A 25,613-nucleotide genomic window follows, 5' to 3' on the forward strand; every position below is an offset into this window, starting at 1 on the left:
TTTTGTTTTGTTTTGTTTTTGTCTATTTGCACAATGTGTTCGACCAGATTTGGCTATATAGTACCTTTTCTAAGAAGATATCAAAGAATTAAAGGTTTAATGGCCTGAAGATTATAATCTCAACCTCATGTAATTAAAATATATAAATATATTTAATTGTTGATATGCATTGTTTCTTCCATAAAGCACATGGATATTTACTCAGACAATTTATTTATTTATTTATTTATTTTAATAAATAGCATTCCAATACAGGTGTGTGTAGTTACTTAGGAAATGTGATATGGTGCTCTGGTCAGGTGATTTTAATCACAGAATCACTAGCCAACAGATTTAATTGAAGGTTTAGCTAAATGAGCAGTATCAGAATGTATATTCTTCACTAGCAAGGGTGAACCTACAGTCAGTGTAGCTATGATGATCTAAAAGTATAAGAAAAGTAATTTTTGTATGTAAAGGAAATAACAGATAAAAGACAAATATAAGGAGATGAGCTACTAAATTAATGTTGTGGTTATGAGTACCAAAAGCCTGTGCAGAGGTACTATTTTTGATGGTAGCTTTTGGCTATTTTTTTTTGTATGCTGTGAGAATGTAAAACTAAGATACTAAAGCTCAAACAGAGCAAAGGTGTGGATTGGGCCCTCATGCCTGCGTAGAGGAACGTGATTGCCAACATACAGCTTCAGATCTCAGTTCTGTCTCAGCCTTGGGAGCTGACAACAGCAAAGACCCTGTAATGGTTTTGGACCTATGAAAATTCAATGTAACTACAAATTCAGGCATCTGAAAAACTGTAGATCTGAGAACATCCCCTAGAAAAGGTCGTATTTTCTGTTTCTAGTACTGAGGGAAAAAACAATACATTCTATTTTATCAAGATTATGATAAAAATCCTGCAGCACAATGTTTTGGAGTTCTTAGCCCTTTGGAGGAGAATGGCTTTTTCTATGGAACAATTGTGCTATGCTATTATCACAATATATAGATTAAAATACATGAGGCAGGTACATATTCAAGGACATAGCATATGCATGATGGAGTAAAAGACAAAAGTCACCGTAATACAAAGAACTTAGTAAAGGTGAGCCTCTTAAAATCTTTCAGATCTGGGGGATGTGGGGAGGCTTATTTTATAACAGAAGGTCACTTCAGTGTAGCAGTCTACAGCTATTACGCTAAGTGATCTGTTTTGCCCTCTATATTTCTTTCCTACTTTCCATTCAATGTCTTTAGCACTGAAAAACAAGTAAAAGGAAATGTTTTTACATTGGAATGTTGAACAATTGGGTTTCCATTCTTTTTCTGACAAAAATATATATTGTATGCAAAAATAGATCTATTATTAACACATATTTATACAGTGTGCACATGTATACGTATCTGGTATATTTATGTTGAATTATGAAATAGCTAAAATAATGATACAGTAACTTGATTAATAAGAATATGACATTGTAAATTTTATAATGTTTAAAAACTGTAGACACGATTCAACAAACTTCTAAATATTATTTCATAGTTAGATATTTCCACCCTCACATCAACTCGGATGACCATCTAGTGTGTTTTTTTAAATTACACCCACTTTAGAAGAAATAAAAGGACATAAGAGTATTTTTAAAAGCAAAATAAAATTCTCCCTTGAATCCTTTCCTTCCACCTCAGTCACGCTTTGCTATTTTTGCTGGTATCCAATTAAAAGCAACTACAAGAAGGTTAATGTTTTCATGGGGCTTTATGTCGGTGCTTGCGTGTGATCACTATGGGGGTGACCCTTTCATTTACTTATTTACTTTATAATTTCTTTCTTCAAACTGATTTTTTTTTTTTTTTTTCCTGAGAGAGGGGAAGCTGATGGTTATATTACTATGATTTGAGCATTTTTGCAGGCAAGGACATTTCTGCAATTCCAGTTTGAATAAAGGGAAAAAAAAAAAAATAATAAAAGTCTTTGTCAAGGTATTTCCTGAGATATTTTACATGTTATAGTTGACTATCCTAAGAATTTTAAAGCTGAATCTAATTTGGAATATGGAAATAGCATTTTATAGAGAAACTTTCACAATACAGCCACATGTCAGTTTCTCATAAAGAATGGTGACTGTCCAGGTAGATATACTATTCTTTTTAAAATTGATTAATTGCTTTGAGATTAATTAGAATATCTGATACTAAATATGCATGAAAGAGTACTTCTGACTGTTTTTTTTAGTACAGACTTCACTTAGCAGACCTAGACATGATTAAAAAGGCTGTTTCCACTCCATGTTTTAATGGGATGAAAGACCGGAAAATATTTCCAGCAAGGATTAAACAGTCCCTAAAGCACATTTTCACAGATTATTATACAAAGTAAAATTACTGTAATCTTCAGATATGACCTCTTTCTTGACATCAAATGAAGTATTTCCCTGAATTAATTCTTGCATGAATTAAGCATATATTTTAGGGAAAAATAAAAAAATAAAAAAAAAAAATAAATCTTTCTCATTCTGATTTCAACACTTCAAGAAATAGTGGATTTAATACAATTGGCAAGTTGTCCTAGCAACAGCATGCAGTTCACACATACTTGTTTTATAATCTTTATTTTTCTAGTTTCAAATTTAAGTCTTCTGTGTTATGAAAACCCTGGTAAACTGAACACCTTATGGGATGTAGGAGAAGGAAAAAAAAGATGGATCCAGGTGATCTGGGCAAGAGCTAGGGTGGAAAAATATAGGATTAAACAGATGCAAAGGAACCAGTCACATATAAAAAGTTGTCTGGTTGTTTCACTTGTCTAACTATACCTTCTCCTGATCAGCACAATCTGTCCTATTTTATTGCTATATTCCATTTACTGATTATTGTTGAGGGATTCTCTTCTGTGTCTGTTTGCATATGGGGTCCTGGTTGCCAGCAGCTGGGCTAGGACCATGGTCCAGAGCACCTGTGTGCCAAGTGAGTGAAACCACATGCCAGCCTCAGAGAGGGACCTCAGACCACAGGGACCTGTTTGTCTGTGGGGCTAGCAGCTGGTGTGAGTATGGGTGTGCAGGTGAGTGAACAGCAAGTTGGATGAGGCAGCAGCCTCAGGGTTTTTTCCACATGCTGGGGAGACTGGGACCCAGGCAGAGCCTAGCTGATCTATGTGGCATGTGTGTGTATTCTCAGAGGCCAACATCCATCCTGCTCAGCCAGAGAGGAAGAGGATTAGGCCATTGGTGCTGTTTACACTGATGTGAGTGCTCTGTCCATCTGTGCTGTCTGTGTGGCTGACAATTTATACACGGTGTATACCTTTGCTCTGTCTGTGTGTGCCTGTTGGGAACAAACTCAGCCTCACAAATGGTTGGACACAAGGGCATAGAGCTGCTGTGCATCCTCACTAAGAGATTTTGCAACTCTTATCAGATATGTCTACTGCTCCACTGGAAACTCATTTCATGCAGACCCATTCAGTGTGAATCCAAGTGTTTTCAGAAACATGACTTAACAGGACAAAGCTCTCCATACTGTGGAAATGAAGTGCATTCACAAATACTTGCTGAGAGATAGTAACGTGGATATTTTTCTGGATGAGTATTCAGTCACCTTCATTCATCTGCTTACACCTCCCCTTTCCCTCCTTCAGCAGTTTGTGTATCATTTGAAGACTGTATCAGTAATTATTTTTCCCCAAGACATTCATAACTGTGTTAAGTAGCTTAGAGCCAAAAATTGATCCCTGTGAATTAACTTCCATATCCACTTAACAGTGGATACAGTGAATCTCACTTTTAATTACACTGACTTATTTTTAATAGACTTTATGTACACTGTGTATTTTTTTTTATTGCTTTACAATATTTATCAAGACACTGTGCCATATCAAGGCAGTGATAGAAATCCAAGAATGATCCACCAATGATACCTTTATAAGTCAACATTTTATATGTCAAAAAATCAAACCAAAACTCATTACTTTGACAACATCTGTTATACAGAAACCTGTGTTGATTTGTTTTAATTAAATTACTCTTTTTATTCCTTATAAGTTGAGTCCCATATTATGTGATTCAGTATTTTTCTTTAGTCTGATTTTAAGATGACAAGTTTAATATTAAATGGATTATTCTATTTATAGTTTTTTTTAAATATTGGTAATACATTCATTTTTCTTCCAGGTGTTTCCTGAATGTCCTTCATGTTTCAATACTTCTGAAAATAAACCTTGACAGAGTAGAGAACTCCTCTGATACTTCCATTATACTTTGACACAAATTGCATGGGCATGCTGATGGTCCATCCAAGTGAAAGGAGAAAGAGCTTAACATTTTTTAGGGTAACTTTGCTAATGGATTTTTTTTTTTTTAAGTCAACTATGATGAGACTGTATTATCTGAATATTTTGCAAGACAGAACAGAAATAATGAAAAAATATTTATACTTTGACAAATGACTTACTGTAAATTCATTATAATTTATTTTATTCCATGCACAAACACAAAGAAGGCATGACCCAAGCATACAATCAGCCACATATTTTCCTCTTTATTTTGTTACCCTGGAAACTTTGGATCCATGGTGTAGGACAGTGTGTTGAGGCATCTCCAACATGATGAGCCAGAAGGCATTTTCAAGGTTCACAGTCCCCCTAGCCCACAGCTAACACATAGTCTGCTATGGCAGGCACAGAAATGTTAATTTCACGAAGCAGCTAAAGGGATGTAATTGCATTCAGCTCATTAATTATTTCTTTACTTTTACATTCTGGTTGGTCAAATGTGCACTAGAACAAAACAGAAAAAGTGCTGAATCTACAAACGAAATCCACTCAGTGGACAATAACTTTTTTCTAGCCACCTTAGAACTGAATGAAGTATGCATTACTGCTACCTACAGAGTGGAAAGACAGCTCGACTACATTGATTCCAGTTAACCTGGCTGTATGTAGGCAAAGTAATACTATTTATTATTCTGAGATGCTAATTTCTTGTTGTGTCAATCAGAGGAAGTTCACTTACTAATCCCAAGTGATTAAGCTGCATATTTGAAATGATAAAAGAGGGATAAAGAAAAAGGGGATAAAAGAGAAGAGAGGGATATGGATTTATGTGTATTTAGATTAGATTAAGAAGCTATTTTTTGTTTGCTATCTTCCAATAAATAATAAAAAATATTAAAATATACATTTTTCTTTTTAATTTTATAGATTAGAGGTTTCACTTTATATTAGTTTTTAATTTAACCAGAAGTTTGTCTTTGCAAAATTTACAGCTATTATTAAAAGATTAAATGATTTGGAATGTGGGTAAAATACATCATTTGGGCAAATCTGATTTTTTCCTTTCAATGGTAATTATATTGTGCAGTTACAGTTACAATATTCCTGACAGCAATGATCTTATAAGCAACCTAATTACAAACTGTTTACTAAAACATTATATAATAATATTCAAGCAAAATCCATCTAAAAATTTAAATGCATCACTAAGATTTTCACAGTATTTCAAATCCCTTTTTCTATTCAGATTTTTAAGTTTTTAACTTCTATGTATACAGAATTGGTACGTCTGTGTTTTGTGATTAATTGCATCTGCAAAATTCATGTCTGATGATTGTTTACACCTGTCATCAGTTGTGCAATCAGATAACTAAAGGAGTTAAACAACTCTACCAGTTTACATGCAATTCCAAAAAAAAAAATGCAGGTATAAGAGGGAAAAATATATATAATGTTATAATTACTGAGCTATTATCAAAGTCTGTGGCTATGCTTTGGACTTCTAAAACAGGTATAATTCTGTAACAGTGACAATTCTTACTTCAAATATTTTGTATGCTCAGGCAGTTCTGTTTGTCTGGTGCAGAGAACTTTGTACACTGAAAGTGGCTATTGATATCAAAGAGGATTCTGAATGATGTGATGTCTAAATTGTCATTTGTTTGCTCTGTTGAATGTCTGACCATGAGTTATATGAATATTTTGATTGTAGTTGTTGATATCTTTTTCTTGCCTTTCCCTGAGGAGAATATGACTAATAGCAGTTGTTTTATGATGTAGAAGCTCTTTTAGGATATGCTGTTCAAGATATTAACCCTGACTGCACATGGTAAGTGGCCCACACAATAGGTTAACTTTGTATTTCCAGGAGCCCCTATATATTAGTTTAAATTTTCAACATCAAAAGTGATTTTTGTTCAGATCACTATGGATAACGGTGACAGCATGCTGTGCTCTAAACAGAAAACTACAGATGAGAAGAAAAGAAATATCTAGGTGGTGTTTTCCCAAAGACTTGTTGATGAGGTGAAAATTTTACCTTTTGACTTTTCATTCAATTTAGCAGAACACAATTTTTCCCTTTTCATATTTCAAATGGCTTGTGTTTTCCCTGGATACCTTTTACATCAGAATCTCATACCAAAGATAAGGTTGCTGTTTAATGCATAAGTGCAAACAAATTTGGCTATTTGGAATTCTTTGAATCTTAAGTTTTGAACGGATTTTTGTCAGATATTTTGTCAGATAGTCAGACTTATAGTGCTATGTCTGGGTTGAAAAGGACCTTAAAGACCATCTAATTCCAACCCCCCTGCCATGGGCAGGGACACCTTCCATCAGATCAGATTGCTCAAAGCCCAGTGGATATTTTTTTTTATCCGAAATACTTTTGGATATTTAACTCCCCAAATGTCCAAAAGAGATAATAACAATAAATTTTTACTTTTTATTTAGTTAGAAACATCACATATAGAAATATCACAAAAATCAGCAAGAATATATATCTGTGTGTGTGTGTGTGTATAAATTATCATGGTAGGATATTTACTTAGATAAGCATCTGCACCTTTAAAGAAAGCATTTACCTTAATACTTTCAATATAAACCTAAGAGATCTGAAAACTGCTGTAGCAGGAATGATACTTCAGCTGTGGAACACAGAAGCAAAGATGGCATTTAATCACTAGTATGAGAGTCACACATATATATTGACAACTTCTTACCCTCAAAGAAGAATTAATACAAGCCATAGTGTTCCATCATGTCAAAAATATTGATCTACTGTTAGGAATTTAAAAAATAATTGAATCCCTCCATTTAAATTCTAATACATGTTAAAAACAAATGTGTTTATATGGCAGGGGGGAGGGAAGAAGAAGGTAACAGGGGAAAGAGGGAGATGGGCTAAAAGGAAATTGCTTGGATGTACTCATTTGATGTATAGCACATTTAACAGAGGATTTTATGAGCTGCCATTACCTGTACATCTCATGAGAGATATTTTTCTTTCATTCTAGCCATCACAGTCAAATGTGAAATGTGTGGCACCCTTTTAGTCTTAACACTACCACTGAACCAGGTAGGAAGATGGTATCATGAATTGTCATAAAACATTGTAGTCTGCATTATTATTATTACATCTTGTCTACAATTGTACAAACAATGATATAGTACACATTAATTTATACTATTGAAGTATTGATAAAATTTACCTAGTGTGTGGCACAAAGTTGGTTGGACATTTAGCTATAGAACAAATTGAGTGCAAGCAATAGCAGAAGTTTTTCAGTTTAACCCAACCCTCCTGGAGTCAGAGGTTTGTCTAGTCTTTAATATTCCCTTACAGGGACTTAAAAACAGCACATATGAGACAGATTCTGATGTATTCTGTAGTGACGTAGTCCCTTCTGATGTGACTATTTTGTTCTGCTGCTATTTAGCTTCTATTAAAAACAAAAACAAACAAACAAAACAAAACAAACAAACAAACAAAAAAAAAAAAAAACACAAACCACTAATACTCTTGTGAAACAGACATCTTAATGAAAACCAACAAGACCAATATAGGGTTAAGCTAAGGAAGGATGTAAGCAGAAATGTTTCCAAATTATTGAACTAAGAATGCAGGCACTTGTACAAGAATCATAGCTAGACCAGAAGAAATAATAATAGTTATTGGTGGTCCCAATAACATTTGTGAGAGTTTATCTCAGATCTTCAGTATATAAATCACTCTCAGATCCACTCTCCCACATGGGTAGTCTTTGCTGTTGTCATTATAGCAATAAAAAGCTGATATAATGCAAATCCAGATTATCTACAGAATAACTGAATAACTAGATAATAACTGACATTCCTGTAGAAGCATAGAGGTAGACCTAGTTGTAAAGCTTAGGCTAGAAGTGAGGTAAATATCAATGCAGTTAGTTGCTTTGAAAATAAAAATAAAGCTGGTAGATGATAGATGCTGTTACTTGCTAAACAATCAGATTCCATACTCTTCATCTGGTTCAGTATCACTGGAAAAGGGAATGTAAACCTCCCTGTGGGGCAGTAATACTAAGTGTTCAGTCTTTTAACCAGTCTCTCTCTTTAAAGCAGAATTTATTGTGATAAGGTTTTACCTCCATTTCCTGGAAAGGTTGGTAACCTAATCACATGTCATCTGAGAAACATCCTGTATTTTTAAAGCCCATGGAGTCTCAGCTAGGAAGAAGAAATGCCGATCAGATCTCATAATTACAAATATCTTCCATGTCTGAAGTGATGATTAGCTTGACTTAGAAGGATTGGCATTAACTCAATAGGCAGGGCAGAATTCCTTGCTCCCTTCCTCCCTTTTTCTTCCCTTTTCTGTTTTACTTCTCCTTTTGACCTCTGGATCAGTATTTGCTGTGGCTTAACCTGGCAGGCAGCTAAGCACCACACAGCCATTTATTTACTCACTCCCCCCAGCCCTCAGTAGGATGGGGGAGAGAATAGGGAAAAGAGGGGGGAAAAAAAGGGTTGGAGGAGGCGGGGGGTTGTGGGGTAGAGCAGGTAAAACTGTGTAAAAAAGGTAAAGGCAGTTTAGTAGGACAAAAAAGAAGGGAAAATAATTATAACTATTATAAGCATAATAATTATAATAAAATTTTGTACAAGACCTGTGATGCACAATGTGATTGTCCATTACCTGCTGACTGATGCCTGGACAGACCCTGAGCAGTTATGTTTAGCAGCAAGTAAGGATTGAACACTGGAAATAAGTTCTTTACAGTGTGGGTGACTGACCTCCAGAGGTCCTGTCCAGGCTATTCTGTGGTTTTGTGAATATGTAGATGTAGTAGGATTTCCTTGCATCTTGACTTTGCAAAAAGACATCTTCCCTTTCTGGGAGTGCATACAATTCTGTGAATGTATTCAGCATGAGCCCATCACTTTGAACTGCCTTGGAGAAAAGCGGTCATCTTAATCTCCCAGCTGATGAAGTCTATTACTAGGAGGAAGAAGACGAGTCAGTATCCCAACTGAAACAACAGATTCAGTCTTCAGAAGCATTACAGCAAGGTCTTCAATATGCTTTCTTTCAGATCTGTCATAATAGATGAAACTAGTAAAGAACAGCTTTATGAGACTGGTGCATTGACACAAGAGTATAAACCTGCAGTTTATTTTATTATTTCATTATTTTAATTAACAGAATCTTATGGAAGTCAGAGGGAACAAGACACGGACTTCTGCGGTACGGAAGAACTTTACTGAAGAGAGTGCTTTTTGTCTTGTAGAGCTAGTAGATTTTGCTGTTTGGTTTTCTTCAGCAAGATTTCACATGGGTGTGAACTTCACTAAAGATAAAGCACCCTCTTCTGTGCTTTAGAGGGAGCATTTCCTATCAGGTACAGCAATGGTTTTAAAAAGTGCACAAATAACAGCTGTGCACCAGCTCCTTACATCCAGTTGTCAAAAAGTCATTCTAAGAGCTTTGCATACTGTTCCTAATACAGTTGAGTTTTTATTAGAAATTCAGAGCTGAAAGGACCCATGCCCCCTACACAATTTCACAAACCACCTCCCTTCAACCATAATCACAAAATATTAATTTAATCAGATAGGCATAGAATGTTTTTAGTAGATTCTAGACAAATAAATTCATTTCCAGCCACAAATGTAACTTATATATATGCCCTATATATTTGATAAAATCATTACTAATCAGAGTTATATAACATAGGCTAAAGAAATATGACAGGATGAAATTATGACAGGATGAAATGATATGATTAATGAATTCCCTTACAGTAAGATTTGATTCAGAAAGGGAAAAAAAAAAAAATCCACTATATTTTGCTGCCTTGTGTTGCACTGAAAAATAGTCATTTTCCTAATGTTTTTGGTCCAAAGAAAGTGAATGCCATAGGTTTTACAATGTTTCAGATTCAGCCATCAATAAGAACAATGTCGAGGGCCATAGTCAATATGTTTACAAGGCTGCAGTCATAAGCCATCTGGAAATCCAATGGGAAATCAGCTTTCCCATTTTTCAGGTAAAATAGAACACTTTTGGATCATATTCGAGCAATGAAGATACAGTAATAAAATGGCTTAGTAAGGTTTGCATAGTCTTCACAATTTTAATTCAAGATGGTATTTTAGCAAAGATTAACATTTGTTTTACACCATCTTGTGTACTCCATTCCTCCCACTTTTTTGGTATGGCAATGAAAACAATTCTCTCCCTACTTAGGACTGTCTTATGAAATCCATGTCTCTGTGGATACTCTGCAGCAAGTTAAATGTGTGAAATACATGTATGCCTATGTGATAAAACTAATTTAATACATGTATGCCTATGTGATAAAACTAATTTTTGCTGAAATTACATTCTGCTACAGCAAAAATACATTTCACAGAGTATAACACTATATCTTCAGCATTTTATGAAAAGGAAAAACAATTTTATTTTATATTAAAGATTTGTTTTTTCTAGTGTAGCATTTCATCTTTTCTTGATCATAATTGCCCTGGTCCAGTGCTTGAGGTATTGAGTATCTAACAAAACTGAGCATCTGACTAACTAAACAGCATGAGAAACTGCAAGAATTGGATTCAGTTTTGTACAGGCATGTCACAGAGATGCTTGTTTGCATTTCTAGTAATGTATAAAGATAATTCTTTACAAGTAAAGCCTAAATGCATTTCACATTTTTGCATACCTTTGAAGTCCATGTGCCTTAGATAAAACTGTGGGAACGGAGATAAAATTTGTGTATCTAAAATATTGAGGATGTTTGTTCTGCCAAAGCAATACTTTCATTAACAGATAGAATAACTCTTCCTCTTTGTCTCAGGCACTTCGTTTTGGAGAGTCAAAGGAAGCTCAAAATGGTTGACTCGTATGTATGTATCTGTGTATCTTTCCTCTTGTCTATGTACAATTCTACCCTGCCTTTGCAAAAAGTCAGTAGAAATCAAACTATTTTGTGGAAATACCATATATACATTCTTTGCTAAACAAGCTGCATCTTTGCATGACTGAATGTGTTTTTCTGTGTCATAGATCTACACAGTTCCACTAAACAGTTCCTAGAAGAATTTCACAGAATGTACAAGGGTGATATGGTCAAGGAACCTGTAGTTTTAAGTCTAATTCTTCAATTTTATCACAACTGAGTGTAATTCAGCATTTTATTTACCTGCAGTCATACAGTGATTTGGATTGGATAATGTTACTATTAGGCACATTGCCCGCATTTAGTTATACAGATAGTGGTAACCAATTACATTACTAGCAAGACATCCAGAAGATACGGTGGAAACTACTTTATAAAATCTACAGGGACTTAATTAAACCTCTGTACTCCAACTTCTGCAGTCCTTTAAATGAGGAGAAGTTGCTGGCTATGTAGTTATCGCTTTATGTGAAATAAGAAGTAAATGAAAACACAACAACACACTTTTAAATTAACCAGAATATTACATAGGAAAGACAGTTAAAATCTTCTTAAATATCCCTTTCTGCAGGAAAATTGCTCTGGTTACCATAGGGATGTTGTTGACTTTGAAGAAATGATGAATTCACTCCATCAATATGTAGTTTGAGGTAAACATAATGGAGAACAATGGTATGACGCAGTTTCTTTCAGATAGATGTCTTCAGGTTGATGACATACTCTTCCATTTTCCAGTTGTTCAAGCAATTCAAAATTTCAAAGTCAAAACCGAAAGTTTACCACAGTTTACCAGCATCGTAACTAAGGCATTTATTGATATATTTCTATATTTATTTGTGTTCTGATGCTCATCAAATACTATTTATGAATAGTCTAGAATCTTCAATTCTGTATTTCAACTGTTCCATTTTCTTTGGACTGTGGTTCTAAGAAACATGCTTCAGAAACTTGCCTCTTACCTCTCTCAGTACCTCATATCACAATGTCTTTGAATATGTTTTTGACCTGGGTTTTGATTCTTTTTCATGCTAATATTTTCCCCCTACAATTACTGCTTTTACATTTTTCCTAAAGACTCCTCTGTCTCCTTTTCATTCACTTCGTTGGTGTCTTTGGTTCTAGATGGTTTACACCATGGATGGCTTCCTTGTCTCTAGTTCCTTTCTTCTAACACTTTATTTTTCTCCACTAAGTAATGTCCTCTCTGCTAATTTTTGAATCAATCGTATTTACAATTATCCTCCTAATATTTTGCTTCACATTCCTGTTTCATGCTGCAGATATTCTGAGGAAAAGGCTGCAAAAAAGGGGTGACAGTTGAAATGCTTTCTCCCTGCTGAGGCCACATGGGACTGAGGGAAGTGCAAAAATCTTAATATGATAGTTTAGAGCCCATAGGTCAAGGGACTGAAGAACAGGAGAGTAACATCCTTTCTCAACATATGTTGCTACAACCTGCCCTCTAAAATCAGTTTTTTATTGCACAGGACTACCTGGTGAGGACACAGCCTGCAGCACATTCAGCCTCATCATACTCATATCTGCTGAGGTAGGTTCCTCAGCACTCAGAAGTTCTGGTATGTGCTTTACTTCAAATTCTCTTCCTCCTTCTGTCCTTCGCTTTAATAAGGAAATTAAACCTACAATTTGTGAAGTGACGGCCAAAGGGAAAATTAACATAATGTGTTGATGACAGTCAGGCTTTGCTTGGGACAGAGTGTACTGAGGGAGTTCCTTTTTCCTCTATTCCAGTCTTTCCACATATTTGCACTACCTTGGCAAAAATTCTATTCACCGAACTTTGTGTTTCGCATTTGGGTGAAATTTTGAAGTGGAAAATTAGAAACATGTAAATTGATTTTTCTTTTCACATGGCTCAGAATTGTACTGCCTAAGTAGTGTTCTTGGTGCCCAAATTTATCAAGATTAAAAAAAAAAAAAAAAGTGAATTTCTCTATCATTAACAAATATCTGAAGCATGTAATATGTAGTATAACAAAATCAACAAAATCTCAAGCTTAATTCTATTAAAGATACAGATGAATCTTAACACTGTGGAAAATCGTTTAATTTCTTCATAATAAATACGAAGTTTCTTGCAACTTTTTCTGATTTATCTAACTTGGCTTCTACTGAAGACAACTTTTTGGAATATATGCAACATGAATTTGATTCTGGGCAGAGGTTTGTATGGCTTAACTCTACAGCATTCTTTAGAAAGAAATCTAATCCAAGTGAGGAATGAACATCTCAGCTTTTTCTGATCTTTATTTGTACAAGGCAAATGCCAACCTTCACAGACATCAGATTGCATTGGAACAGGAATAATTTCTGAATGCAATGAATTTTCACCTCAATATATTCAATGAAACTCCTGTTTATCTTTGCAACCTGAAATTCCTATCAGGATGAATCCCATCAGAGTTCCAGTAAAATGTAAAATGTAGTTCACTTGTGATGCAGAAAGGAGTTCAAGTTGCAGTAGAAAGCCTCATAGATCACTAACATTTTCTTCTTCCTTTTCATTTTTTACTTTTTAACAATGAAAAAAATAAAATAATTAAAAATAAAATAAAATGGCTCCATCTTGCTGTAGTTACCCTATTTCAAAATAGCAAAAACTTGGTCAGGAAGTTTTGCCTTTATTCCTTGGAAACTGGAATTCTCAGGATATGGCTAAAGCACGTATTCTACATTAAAAATAAATGTATTCTGAAAATTAAGCTGGTGCTTATTTTCTATGTTTAATTAAAATGAATTAAGCATGTACTTAAGTATTTGTTGGGATTTAAGTCTGCTTGCTGAGTTAGAGGATAGATTTTTTTGGATTAGTTTTTAACAGTCCTCTTAATACAAAACACAGATGGAGCATTCAAATGTCATGATTGCTCACATGTCCTCATGATCTGTAGCCAGGATCTGGTATGGATTTTTTTTAGTTTAGTCAAAACAGGACTTCATCTGTAAAGCACCAGATGGAAGGAAGGGAAAGGATCCAAGTTTTTAATCTTTTTTTTTTTTTTTTTCTTTTCTTTCCTGAACAGATGTTGTTGAGATGATTGAGCTACACAGCCACAAATCAAACCAAAAGTGGATAAAGAAATATATACAAACATATGTTGATATTTGGTATATGGTTCATGACTACAGTCATCTATGGCTGCCATGAATATCCACCACTAATACGATGGAGATGACAAGATTTTTGAGATTACTATTCCTGAACAATTTAATTGTGTGTACATAGTCAAGAGAAAAGCTAAAAATGATGCTTTAATAACCATGAGCACAGGACCAAGAAACTGGTCAAGAGCAAGTAGCAAATTATGTGGAATAGAATTTTAATAAAAGGAAGGAAAGGTGATCACATGTGGCTGAGATTCAGAGATTGCAGTTTGGGGCAATAATCTCACTGAAAACTGTCAGGTGGGATATTTAAATGCACAGAAAAATAATTGTGTGGGACGCAACTTACTTTTGAGTTAAGAAGTGAAATTTTTCTAAATTCTCCACATGTGATGAACTTGTTAAAATAGGATCGCAGAGTCTACTGATCTCATGATTACTTCTCCTTGTAAAGTAATTCTCATTTTGTGGTGTTTTATATTTACTATTCTCTGCATCTTAAAAATAAATAAATAAAAAGATTTTGATAGTAGTTCCTTTGAGGTAAACTGCAAATGAGATATGCTTCATTTTTTATTTTTTTTAATAAACTCTACAGTTAAATTAACTATATGCCAAACTTTCAAAAAAACTACTAATTACAGCTTATTAAAGCTTGTTCTACGTAGTAACTTCCCTGTTGGAATTCAGTAATTATGAACGAAGGGGATCCCATCAGGCACCTGTTTTACACTTGAAAGCTAAGAATTACTGCTCTACAGAAACACTTTGTGTTATATAGCATAAGTAAATGAAGGAGATATATAGCAATATTTCTGTTATCTTGCCAGGAAAGACCTGAAATGGAATTTAATTTGGATGGGGTGGTTTGTTGTCACTGTGTACGTATAAGTATCCATGGGCTTAAAGAAATTATATAATATCTACATTGAAATAGTATTTACCCTTTTTAAAAACAATGCTTCCAGATCCTTGAAGTAAAAGTAAAAGAAAAGAACTAAACTTCAAAATTTTATACTATATGTATTAAAGATCTTCTAGTACCATCTAGCTTATATTTGACTGACTATATGGAATAAAATAGTCTTTTTTTTTTTGAGTTATGAACAGACCACAGCAATAGAAAATTGTAGCAGTCTGTGAAAAGAAATAAAAGTAATTTATGTATTTATTTATTTGTTAATTTTGGAGGGAAAAAAAAAAAAAAAAAAAAAAAAAAAAAGGAAAGTCATGCTAAATACTGAAGCACTGAAGCATCAATGAATCAATGAGTCTTTTTTTTTTCCTGAACAGAAAACCTTCCAACTAAAACAGTGAACACCAAAAATGCCTAGAAAAGGTTTTGTGAGGAAGACCACAGAAAAACAGATGATATTAAAAAAAAAAAAAAGTTCAAATTGTCTTATTTGACTAACTTCATATACATTGATTTTATGGGGACAGATATTTTACCAGGATTTTTGGAGTACTTTATGGACAACAAATCAGAAAGTTATTTTTTAAATGCTATAATTTATTTTATAAAAGTAATAAACCCACACACTACAGCTTTCTTTGAACAATGAAAAGTGAAAGACATTGCTTCCGTCTTGGCATGTATATACTTTTGGATTCTAACAAAACCTGTCTATGTCTAGCAGTTTCTTAAGAGGCCCTACCTGTGCCTTGACAAGATTCCGCAAACAAAGGTAAGAGGGAAAGATGACAACATCAAAAATTTGTGGAAATTATAGTAGTCAGGAAAATCAATTTTAAGTATTTAAATCAACCCAAAGTAAAATTTCTTTATTTTAAAACAGATTTCAAGACTGTTTTCAGTGAACACACCAAAAAAAGGACTCAGGAAAGAGCAGAAAAGTAAGGATGGCCTAGAGAAAGCTATTTGGGTATGAATGAGTTAGAAGCCCTAACTTTATCAGCATTAAAACAATGAGACTGGATGAATTTATTTCAGAAGTATGAAAGGGCAACATGGCAACATGGAAGATAAGAATATAAGGAAACAAGGAAGATGCAAAGCACTTTGGTTAAAAAGTTGGACCATATAACCTTGTATACCTCTAGTAGGTATTTAACATGTCCAAAAAAGATAAGCACAGAATTAAAGAATAATGGAGGTCATATGGGATTTCTGGAAGTCATCTCATTAAACCTCCAAAGAGAAAAAAAAAAATGCAGAAAGTACAAGGAAATCCTGGCAAATAACTACAAAAAATGACAGGAGGATACGAAAGGGAATAGACAGGCAACTACAGGATGAGGAAATGGATAAACATGTTGATAGCAATAACTGTATCAAAAACAATGTAATGGGATAAAAGCCAATCCAGAACAGATTTCTGGTTAAGAGCTAAACAGTAAGCCATTGAAGGAGAAACAGAACAAGAAGCTTCCAGTGCAGTTACCATAAATTGTCTAAATAGTTTCATAATATTCCCAGAAAACATTATGATCTACAGAGAACAAGGCTGGATTCACTTCACAAGATGAAATGCTGCTTTAATTTAGCATTTACCATGACAGCAAATAAGTAATATTCCAGTCAACTTTCAAAGGTTGGAAGACTTGGTGTCAACAGGATTTTTGTGTTCTAGCTTTAAGAGAGAGAGATAAAGCAAAACAATTATAAACCCTTAACAATATTTAATTCCACTTTTGTGAACTCCAGTCAAGCTTATGTGCATAAACACTAGGCATTAATCATATGCTGGTAAGCCAAAGAGTTCTGGTTTGAAGTCCTCCATGGAGTTCAGCAATAGAGTTGCCTCCTTTTTAAGATCTGGATTTAAATTTTCATCTGGTATCATAACCACTTGCATTCCTGCTGCCAGTGCTCCTTTGACTCCTAGTGGTGAATCTTCAAACACAAGACACTGAGAAACAAAGGGGTGAGGGGAAAGAAGTGAAAAAAAAATGTTAATACAAACTTTGTATATTCTATTTTAAAAAGAGAGAATGATACTGAATAAAAATTAGTAGGAAAGCAAACTTCAATTTTTGGCCTAGACATCCCTAATTAGAACAAGGGTAAACCTATCAACTGGAACATCTGCATGGTAATTAACTTTAAATTCATTTCAATTCAAAAAGGCATCTACACGCATACTTAAATCCCAACAACTGGTTATCCATATGCTCCTAAGCAAATCCTTTTCTGGTGATAGGTTTAAGCACAAGCTTAAAGCAAAGCATGTGCTTAAATACCTTCAACATAACTCTATAACTTTATAACCTGTAAAATGGCAAAAGTAGTGCTTTCAATTGCAGGTGTGACATTTCTTATGTGTATGAGAGTGGCAAAGGCTACAGTACCCAGGTCAATATTAGGACCCTAGGTAAGTAAGACAGAAGTTATTTGACAAAAGAGTGCTCATGAATTCACATTCTAGTTTCTTAGTTCCAAAGCAATGCTGACAAAGAAAATCAGCAATTATATTGGACTGTTACTCTTAGAGAAGAGGCAGTATAGTCAGGTAAAATTCTGTATCTTAAAATAGTCAAAATAATTCAAGATTGCAGTATGGAATCTAAGTTGTTAAAAATAATGAATACACCTGTGCGGTGTCAAGAGTTGGACTTGATGATCCTTAAGGGTCCCTTCCAACTCAGGATATTCTATGATTCTATGATTATACGTGTGAATTTTGTACTTTAACAGTACAATATTCAATAATAAATATATAACGTAGTATTTTGGAAATTGAAATGCTATACTATTTTGTTTAAAACTTCAACTCTTCAGTATTTCAGCATTTCATACTAATCTACTAATCTGGTTGAATTACTGTTAGTTTTGATTATTGGATTAAAAATTTTGTGTTTTTTTTTATTATTATTATTTTATTATTATTATTTTTTTCTGAAAAAAAGCAGGCACTTAAAATCTAGTATTTTGTAAGTCAATCTAAAAGTACTTTTCACTATTTGGTTTTGATTAATACACCAACTGTAAAAATAGAAATGTTGTAAAAAAACTAATCAAAGTAGCAGAAATGAACTATCCTACCTCTTTATACCATGCATATAGTATGCATTATCTATGTAAATACACATATATAAAATACACAAAGACTGGAAAAACTTTGAAGAAAACAATAAAAGGTGTATTCTTAGGGAAACAAATTACACAGATTTATTGGAAAATAATATCTATGGTTGATTTAATGAAAAAATCATGATCTCAGTCAACTACTTAATAAACTTCCAGATACAATAGGAAAATTCATTAAAAGTAAATATGATTATAACAAAGATACAATCCCACCTTCAGTAATGTTTGTTTTGCCTAATTCATGGTTCATTAAGAAAAATTAGAAAGCTTCTTCAACACCTGACTTAGAATTAGACCTTGACCCATGCTACTTTTTATCCCTCCCACTGCTGCAGTAATTTTATAGTGTTGTCTGTTTAGATCTCAAAAATATAATATGTATGAATAACTGAAGTGCTGAAAAGTTTGCCCTTTCAACTTTTTTGCATATATCTGAATAATACTGTAGTTTTTGCAATTGGCCAGTGTACTACTTCATAGAACTTTTCCATACTTTGTGGCTAGGATACATTTCAGCAAAACCTAAACATTTCCCAGACATGAAATATCATATTGAAGAATTAAAGTAATTGAATTAAATTGAAATATGTTTACATATTTTAAATTGTGTTATAATGGCAGAGTCATTTTATTTTTAAAAAATTGGTAATTAGTAACACTGAACATAAAGTTTTTCCTTTCAACAAAAGTTGTAAGAAAGACAGCAATTACTATTTACTACACCAGTAGTTTTGCAGTACTATTAGCTGAGGACCATACTAAGGACATGAAATGGGCCAAATGACTTTAGCACCATTTAAAACACTCTTAAAACAATTTCACAAACACATTTCAACTGGATTGTCAACGATTCATACAAATTCAGGTGGATCATCTAGTCTGATCTTCTACGTAATAGACAATAATTCTTCTGGAGTTCATTCCTGTATAAAATACAGCATCTCTTCTTGATGTTAAGTGGTCTTGAGTTTGAATTTTTGGTCATAGACAATACAAAACAACCTTTAGTGTCCAAGCACCCAAGAATTCTGACCTATGCTGACATACGGTTTCTAACAGTTCTGCAATTCAGACTGCATCTATTATCAATATTATTAGCAGTGCTACTACTACTAATATACTACTACTAATACACTAATAATATAAAAATCACTGCCACAAGTCATTTCAGTAATTCAATACAGACTTTGGGATGATAAGTACAATGTTCCCTACACCTTTCAGACACTGCAATTCTGCCTTATCATAAATTTCTCTCTCATCCATTAGGCATTTGGTAAACTCTGCAGTCATTACCAAAGTATCAAACCCCTTCCTACATACTCAGGATGGGTTTTCTTATCCTTTTCTTCACAATACAATAGATTGTGGCAACTGATACTTGCTGGATAAGAGCAACGAATTACTAAACTTAATTTAACTTTTGACTGAATTGAGATTTGATGCACTGGGAGAACATACATCAGTACACTGCATCTTTTAGGCTCTTTAAAACACTCTTTGACCAGAAAAGATTAAGGATGCACAAAGTTTATTTGTTCTGGCTGTGATCTCAGAAAACCGAGCTGCAACCTGTAAAAACTTTTTTATGATCAAAGAAAACATTTTTGCAAGACATACTAAATAGATGCACTATATATCTCTATGTTGTATATCTATGACCTATATCAGACTGGATCAGAAAAGAGGAAGCAAACCCTTTCTGCTTCCTTTTCTTTTTAAAATATTTGCCCTTGCCCATCAAGATGTCAGCAACTACTTGGAGTCAGTCAAGGAAAAGCAAAATGTGCCTTCTACCTTGCATTTCATAAAGCAAACCTCAACTAATGAATTTCAATGAGGCAATGGAACCAAACCGATCTCTCTTGTGTTAATTTCCTTTATACACTCTCTAAATTCCTTCTTTTCCTACTCCGTTTTGATCAATGTGATATTTTCAGCTGTTGATCAGTATTTGTACTGCAAATATGTAATCCTGGAACAACTGTTAGGACTGAAGTACAGTTCTGCCTAAAGGTTTTCTTCTTAAGAACAGATTAGTTTGTGACCCTAAGCACTCTATGCATTCACAAACAGTAAACAAAGCCCTGGCAGGCTCTCCCTTTTGAAGACTAAGCTTAAATGTTGCACAGAACAGCATTATCAAGGCTTTTCAGAAACTTTCTAATCCAGTCCATACAAAGAAATGTACTTCACTGCTCCGCCTTGAAAGACCTAATTGACTTCCATGATGTCAGTAAGCGTAGTGTAAGAGAAGAGACAATGATTATGGAATGCAATATGCATAATGAAAAGCTTAACTAATTCCCTAGAACTAGAAGCAATTAAAACTCTTAATTACCAAAGAAACAAGGCAAATGACCCATAATTATAGTGACTTTAATGTTACAGGAAATAAGTGTACTAGGTCTTCCTCCTGTCTTCCTTGCTACTGACACTTATTGTCAATAGCACAGCAACATTTTTAATGGATGACGAAAGGTTTACAGAGGTCACATACAAAATGGATTTATTAACTTTGCTGCACAGAGATGTTATAAACTGCTCACTGTCCTGGCCCACCCACACACTAAATTTAGAGATATGAAAGCAGCCAAGTTCTTCCCCATTTTGCATAAATATTGCAACATCAGCATCACTCCAACTGAGAGAGACAGATGAGATTTATACAGACTTCAGCTGAGATTCTGGCTCCTTGTCTGCATTACTTCTATAACTTGTGTCACTGATCAATACTACTGCTATGACATTTCTCAAAAGGTCATACTAATACAGGACAGTTTTCACTTTGGAATGAACTAGATACTTTAAAAAGTAAAGTACTAAAGCACACTAATTTATATTTCACCCTGTGGATCTAGAAGAAAGAAGAATGAATCACTCAACCTAAGAAAGAAATATTAAAATCACTGCAGCACCTCATTACCTCATATGCCTAGATGAAATTTAAGAATATAAGAAAACAACTGCTAGTTAGGCCTTTGGAATGCACAGCAGGTCCTGTCCAACCTGTGTACTGTAAAGTGGATGCGGTAATTAAATAGCTAATAGGGATATCCTTAAGTGTTAATACTATTAGTGATAATCAAAGAGTCTGGAAGGATAGAAGATTAAAATCAGTTTTGAAATTAATATTTTGGAAAGCCTGCATGTAGAATAATAGGAAGTGCTTAGGGAACACATACCTTCATCACCTATGACATTATTGTATCAATTCTAAAATAGAATTACAGATGAGACTAAAGATGGCATAATTTATATACATATAACATTTTTGCAAATTAAACACCACCATCTATTGTTTTATAAAGAAACAATAAAAAAAAAACAACACTCTTAAAAATGGTAAATACAGCCTAAAATTATTTTTTATTTTGTTAGAATACAACAATATAATATAACTCCTGTTGAATCAAAACAAAAAGCATAAACAGTGGAATTCTGAGGTTTCAGATAGTAGTTCTAAAGAGGGCTGGTCAGGCCTTTGAGAAGTTATCGCTACGTTCGTTCTCCAGCTCTGAATAGGATCAGTCTCTTTCTGTGCTTGGTGAGAAGGAACAGTAGAAGATTATTGTAACTCCTGTATTATAATGAGGCAGAGATACTTGGTATCAGAATGTAATATATTATGTTTGGGACTTCTTATGAATCACAAACAATACTTCTGTAATTTCACTGGTTATCAGCATTGGTTTTTCTCCATGATCAAATCAACAGCATAAAAGCACAACATGTTATTTGTAAAATTTGCACTCTGGAAACATTTAGCAGCCTTAAACATTAATTTATGTATACATGCACAATACGGTCTTCTATAAACATTTAAGGTTTAATTAAAATTCCATCGTATCATTGAAAAAAAAAACGATTAACCTCAGTGGGCATCAAAGTCAGCCCCAAAACAGGCCCTGAGAAGAAATCCTCCAACTGCAGCTAGCCCACACTGCTTTCAGAAGTATGTTGTTCATCTCTGCTAACTTGAAGATGGTCAGACCTTTCATTCCTACCAATAATTTGTTCTGTTGAATGCCAAATACAAATGCCAGTTCATAATCTGTGTCTATAATTAAAAACTAAGTAGCATCATGAAATTATTAGTATGAAGAATTATACTACTGTAATTCTGTTTTTTTTTTTTTGTTGTTGTTGTTGTTGTTATTGTTGTTGTTTGTTTTGATTAATAATGTTTATCTCCTTTCCTTACTGATTCTTTTTTTTTTTTTCAGATTTTCAGTGAAATTCCACTACTGACCAACTGTTGCTAGTGTGAATGATCAAGAACTACAGGAATTTTCAAGAACTACAATGTAATTCAGAATGCAATGCAGACCCATCTACATCCCTTACAAAATGCTGGGAGGCTGAGAAGATTCTGTTTATCATTCACAGTTGGTGGTGAAAATTCACAAAACGAGAGAGGAAACATCAACACCTTCACTAACATATTACAACAGAACTGGTGGGCTATGTGTTAGGAAACTTGGCTTTCATCTTTTCTTACTCTTTGATATACAAAGAATCTAAGAACAAGGGGAAAATGTATTTCTTGGTGACCTATTTACCAACAGACTTACTTAAACATTATTGAATAAATGCATTTTAAGCAGCTACAGTATTTGCAATTTTGGCCTCCTACTGTGTTAACTCTCCAAAGAATTAACAAAAAAAAAAAACAATAATGAAATTACTTGATTAATGTTTTGCTCCTGATCTTTGGACTTACACTCTTTCCAGAAATCATTGGGAAGCATCAGCAGCAATGAATTACACTTCATTTTATTTGAAGGATGTGTGCCAATTTGACCAGTCAGGGATAACAAAGTCATATTAAATATGCTATGTAAGAAAGACATGCAGCTTACAGCCCCCCAAAGGCAGTTCTATTAAGAAAAATAAGCAGTAAGCCAAGATGTTTTTAAGTGATAAAACAAATGAACAAACAAGCTGGAAAGCTATAACCAAATGAATTAAAAGCCATTGTATCTGGAATACTAACTATCAGCCACCATCCTGTATGATTCATATTAAGAACTGCTTGAAAATTATATGCACACTTGTTTTTTAATCCAGATTTTTAACTTACTAGTGTTAGTACCGTGCAGGTCAGTACAAAAATCAACTTGTTTACTAGAAGGCTTACAAGTTATAACTAAAAATCAGTAGTAGGATTTAAACAAAACCACCACCACAACAAAGCATTACATCTGCACATTACTAGGTTACTCTGCATTTCCAGCCCTCAAAAAAATGCCACTCCACATTTAAGCTACATATCAGCTCCCAAACCAGTTCACAGGAAGTTATCTTAAGGTGGGCCAGTAGGAGTAAAACAGTTTGGATGTAGTAGAACTAGAAGAAATTTCAAATATCTTGCTTGTTTTCAAGACTCAATCAAGTGAAAGAAAGTGCCTCTGTGAGTGACAGTCGGATCCAGACACAGTGGCTCTGTGAAGCAAGGAGAAGGTCACATTTACATGCGGGGTTATTCTGATCATTCCGGATGGCTGGAGCATTCTTTTTATAGAGGATTGTGTGTTTAGAGGACAGCACACTGGGAACTTTGTATGGCAACTTGTGTTACAGGCCTCAAGAAATTCCCAGGCGTTTCTGAAACAGTGTCCAATTATCCCAGCAGCAGAAATCTAACTCAATCAACTGCAGCTTAGATTAGCAATAGAGTATTGTTCTTTTATTTTATGGAGGACACAAGGCAAATACTCAAGAAACTCTCTACTGAAGCTACTCATACAGCATAATGTGTTGGTTTTGTTTGTTTGTTTGTTTGTTTTAATGTTACTTATCTCTAAAAGTAGCCTGAAAATGGAATTCTGTGCAATGAAATAGCTAATGTGTGCTGCCTTTCCTTCCACACAGAAGTATATTTACTAAAGCCACTGACTTTCGTGACAGGTAACATGCAACACATGCATCTAACTGCATCTCAAATGCAAAGCTCAGAGTCATAGAATCATTTACACTGGAAGGGATCTCTCGAGGCTGTTCAGTCATGGTTCCTGGTCAAAGCACATCCTGCTAGAGCAGGCTGCTCAGGAGGTTGACTGGTTGAGCTCTGAGTGCCTCCAAGGATGGAGACTCCACATACTTTCTGGGCAATCTGTTCCTCATTTCCCCAACCTATGCTGAAAATCATTTTCCTAGTATATAGTGCAAACTTCCCATGTTCCAGGTTGTACCTGTTGCCTACTGTACTGTCACTCTGCAGTCTTGCCCCAACTCATGAGCAAATATGTCAGATATATGAACCAGGTATATTCAATGGAGAAATCATTTTGACGAATCCAAATTCTAAGTCTCAAGCTGAAACTGGAAGTAGGTATCAAAAGTATTTCCTGAATAAATGCAACTACCTCTTGTCCCAGTGAATGCCTACAAATTCACGGCTGCTTCACGGCAAGCTGCTAATGGCAGCAATCCGGCCTGTTTCTGCACCTGGACAACACCACTCGCCTACAATAAACCTAGCAGGAGTTGTAGTAGGCAGCATTGAGCAGTCTGATTTTTTCAAAGTAAATACTTCTTGGCATTAATTTATTCTCATTCTATAATTTCTCCTTGATCATTGCTATTTTCCTGCTGAGAAAGACCAGACTGCATACTGAAATGTACCTTCATGAGTTTTAATTATCATCTATAATGTTTAATATAATTAAAAGAAGTGTTAATGACAGATGTTTACTACATACACTTCAGACAAAGTCATTTTCTAATTTCTTCAATATAGAAAGGAAGTGTGAGAAGAGGTATTCACCATTCAACTTTAAGCAGGTTTTCACTGGGAGTGAAAACAAAGTCATAGAAAAGGTCTTTAAAAAAAAAATCAGAACAACCTTTGCATTGAACCATACACTATGCAGTGCCACTGGTCTAGCATGACTTGGCGAAATGTACCTTTGTTAAATTTTAGTTCTTCATAATTGGGAAAAACAACTCTCTTTCAAACTTCAAACAGCTGCAAGTTACCTTTCAGAGAATAGTTCAGCCTAATAGCATAAAGCTTCAACCATGAAGCCACAAACTAGCACTTTTAAATAAACTAAAGAAAACTTCAGTTATAACTACATACACATCTCAACTACAGGAAACAAGTACTTGTGTTAAAAATGGCAATTGTCTGTTCTGAATATATATTTTCGAAGACAAAGTTGGACAACAAAGTAAAAAAATAAAACGAGTTAGAAAAATATTAACTCCTAATTTGTTGAATTCCAGTAAACACCTGAATTTAACTATA

At 34.2% G+C, this 25,613-nt stretch overlaps 1 protein-coding gene and 2 long non-coding RNA genes across 5 annotated transcripts in view; 2 read left to right on the forward strand and 1 right to left on the reverse strand.

Annotated features, from left to right (window-relative positions):
* The first annotated feature begins 417 nt into the window (after positions 1-417).
* On the forward strand, positions 418-5,885 carry LOC311429650. The gene is made up of 4 exons (XR_014688325.1): positions 418-1,084; positions 2,909-3,043; positions 3,160-3,226; positions 4,152-5,885. It is a non-coding gene; the product is annotated as an uncharacterized lncRNA (long non-coding RNA).
* Positions 5,886-7,275: 1,390 nt separating this feature from the next.
* Positions 7,276-16,615, forward strand: LOC311429743. Its single transcript, XR_014688375.1, has 2 exons — positions 7,276-7,331; positions 12,672-16,615. It is a non-coding gene; the product is annotated as an uncharacterized lncRNA (long non-coding RNA).
* Positions 16,616-16,783: 168 nt separating this feature from the next.
* PUDP (pseudouridine 5'-phosphatase) overlaps positions 16,784-25,613 on the reverse strand; it is a 79,770-nt gene continuing 70,940 nt past the window's right edge. For all 3 annotated transcript variants that reach the window (XM_084505928.1, XM_084505929.1, XM_084505930.1), the window contains one exon: positions 16,784-17,183. In XM_084505928.1, coding sequence (XP_084362054.1) covers positions 17,007-17,183 — 177 coding nt within the window. In that variant the 3' untranslated portion in view covers positions 16,784-17,006. The remainder of the gene's footprint in view (positions 17,184-25,613) is intronic.

The sequence above is a fragment of the Aythya ferina genome, assembly GCF_964211825.1.
Source record: "Aythya ferina genome assembly, chromosome: 1".
NCBI classification, from domain to species: domain Eukaryota; kingdom Metazoa; phylum Chordata; class Aves; order Anseriformes; family Anatidae; genus Aythya; species Aythya ferina.